This window comes from Penaeus monodon, chromosome 23 (genome assembly GCF_015228065.2).
Source record: "Penaeus monodon isolate SGIC_2016 chromosome 23, NSTDA_Pmon_1, whole genome shotgun sequence".
Classification (NCBI taxonomy): Eukaryota; Metazoa; Arthropoda; class Malacostraca; order Decapoda; family Penaeidae; genus Penaeus; species Penaeus monodon.
Window position 1 is genome coordinate 8,729,536 of NC_051408.1, and position 1,074 is coordinate 8,730,609.

A 1,074-nucleotide genomic window follows, 5' to 3' on the forward strand; every position below is an offset into this window, starting at 1 on the left:
TTCGTAGCCTACACAAAAGATAGAGTAAATAAGAAATGAGTGAAACAACACTGAATAAAGAAGGCTTCCTTTTGACTTCGAAGCCACTGAAAATTATTATTATTTTTTAACGATGTCATTTCACTACGAGCGTTCGTGTCTATGAATAGCGTACTGAATATTTTTTTTTATTCAACATACCATGTGCTTGAAACCTTGGACATACTGTGGGCAAGGAATTGTGACCACAGTGTCTGCTGGAGTTCTTGGCCAGCAGTATACGTCGTCAAATGTCGTAGCACAGAATACACCCATAGATTCATTTTCCTTAGTGTCCCCTAGACCGTTTTCTCTCATTCCCACAATCCCGTTTTCGTTCTCGGCCGAATCAAGGGTCTTCGTATGGACGTCCGTATCATTGGCTATGGCTTCGTCTCCAAGATTTCTCGGGCTGTTTCTGTTCTTCAGTTCTTGTTCTTCTGCTTTCATAAGTTCCTCGCAATTTTTCCTCATTTCTTCCAAGACCGCTGCTTGGTCTTCCTTGGAATTGATCTGAAAGAAGAGAGATAGAGAGCAATTAACTAAATTGAAAGATATTAATGAGACGATGCTCAAAGGTATTAGAAGGAGTCAAACTTACACAAAGTTCAAATGACGAAACTTTTGATCCGAATTAATTGTCTGCAAATTGTCTCCTTCCGAATTTTCATCCGATAAAGCAGCTAAATTAGAGTTTTTCCATCATAGTCGGATTTTAGTCTCGTACAATCATCGCCCAAACTGTCTGCACATGATTTACACTAAATATTTAACCTATTTAAATCCTTTTGGTTCAGACATGGCGAATCCTCTCACTTCCCAAGCTTCAGTCACGCCACGTCTGTCCATGGCGGTACACACACCACGGTAGGAAAAGAAATTAAACTTCAGAGTTTAACTTCACGTTGTTATGTGTACACGGAATGAACTTTCCTGCATCATGGCACTTTTCTGCATCGGCTGGAGGTTCGTCGGTCAATAAACGCGTGATGTTATACGTCCACGCGTGTCGATAGAGCGTTTTATAAAAGGGGTTGAAGCAGCAGCAGAAATAAG

The 1,074-nt window shown here is 40.6% G+C and overlaps 1 protein-coding gene across 1 annotated transcript in view; it reads right to left on the reverse strand.

Annotated features, from left to right (window-relative positions):
• LOC119588128 (secretin receptor-like) overlaps nt 1-1,074 on the reverse strand; it is a gene marked incomplete in the record, with an annotated part of 160,037 nt that overhangs the window by 84,536 nt on the left and 74,427 nt on the right. The window contains 1 exon segment of the mRNA XM_037936835.1: nt 181-531. Coding sequence (XP_037792763.1) covers nt 181-531 — 351 coding nt within the window.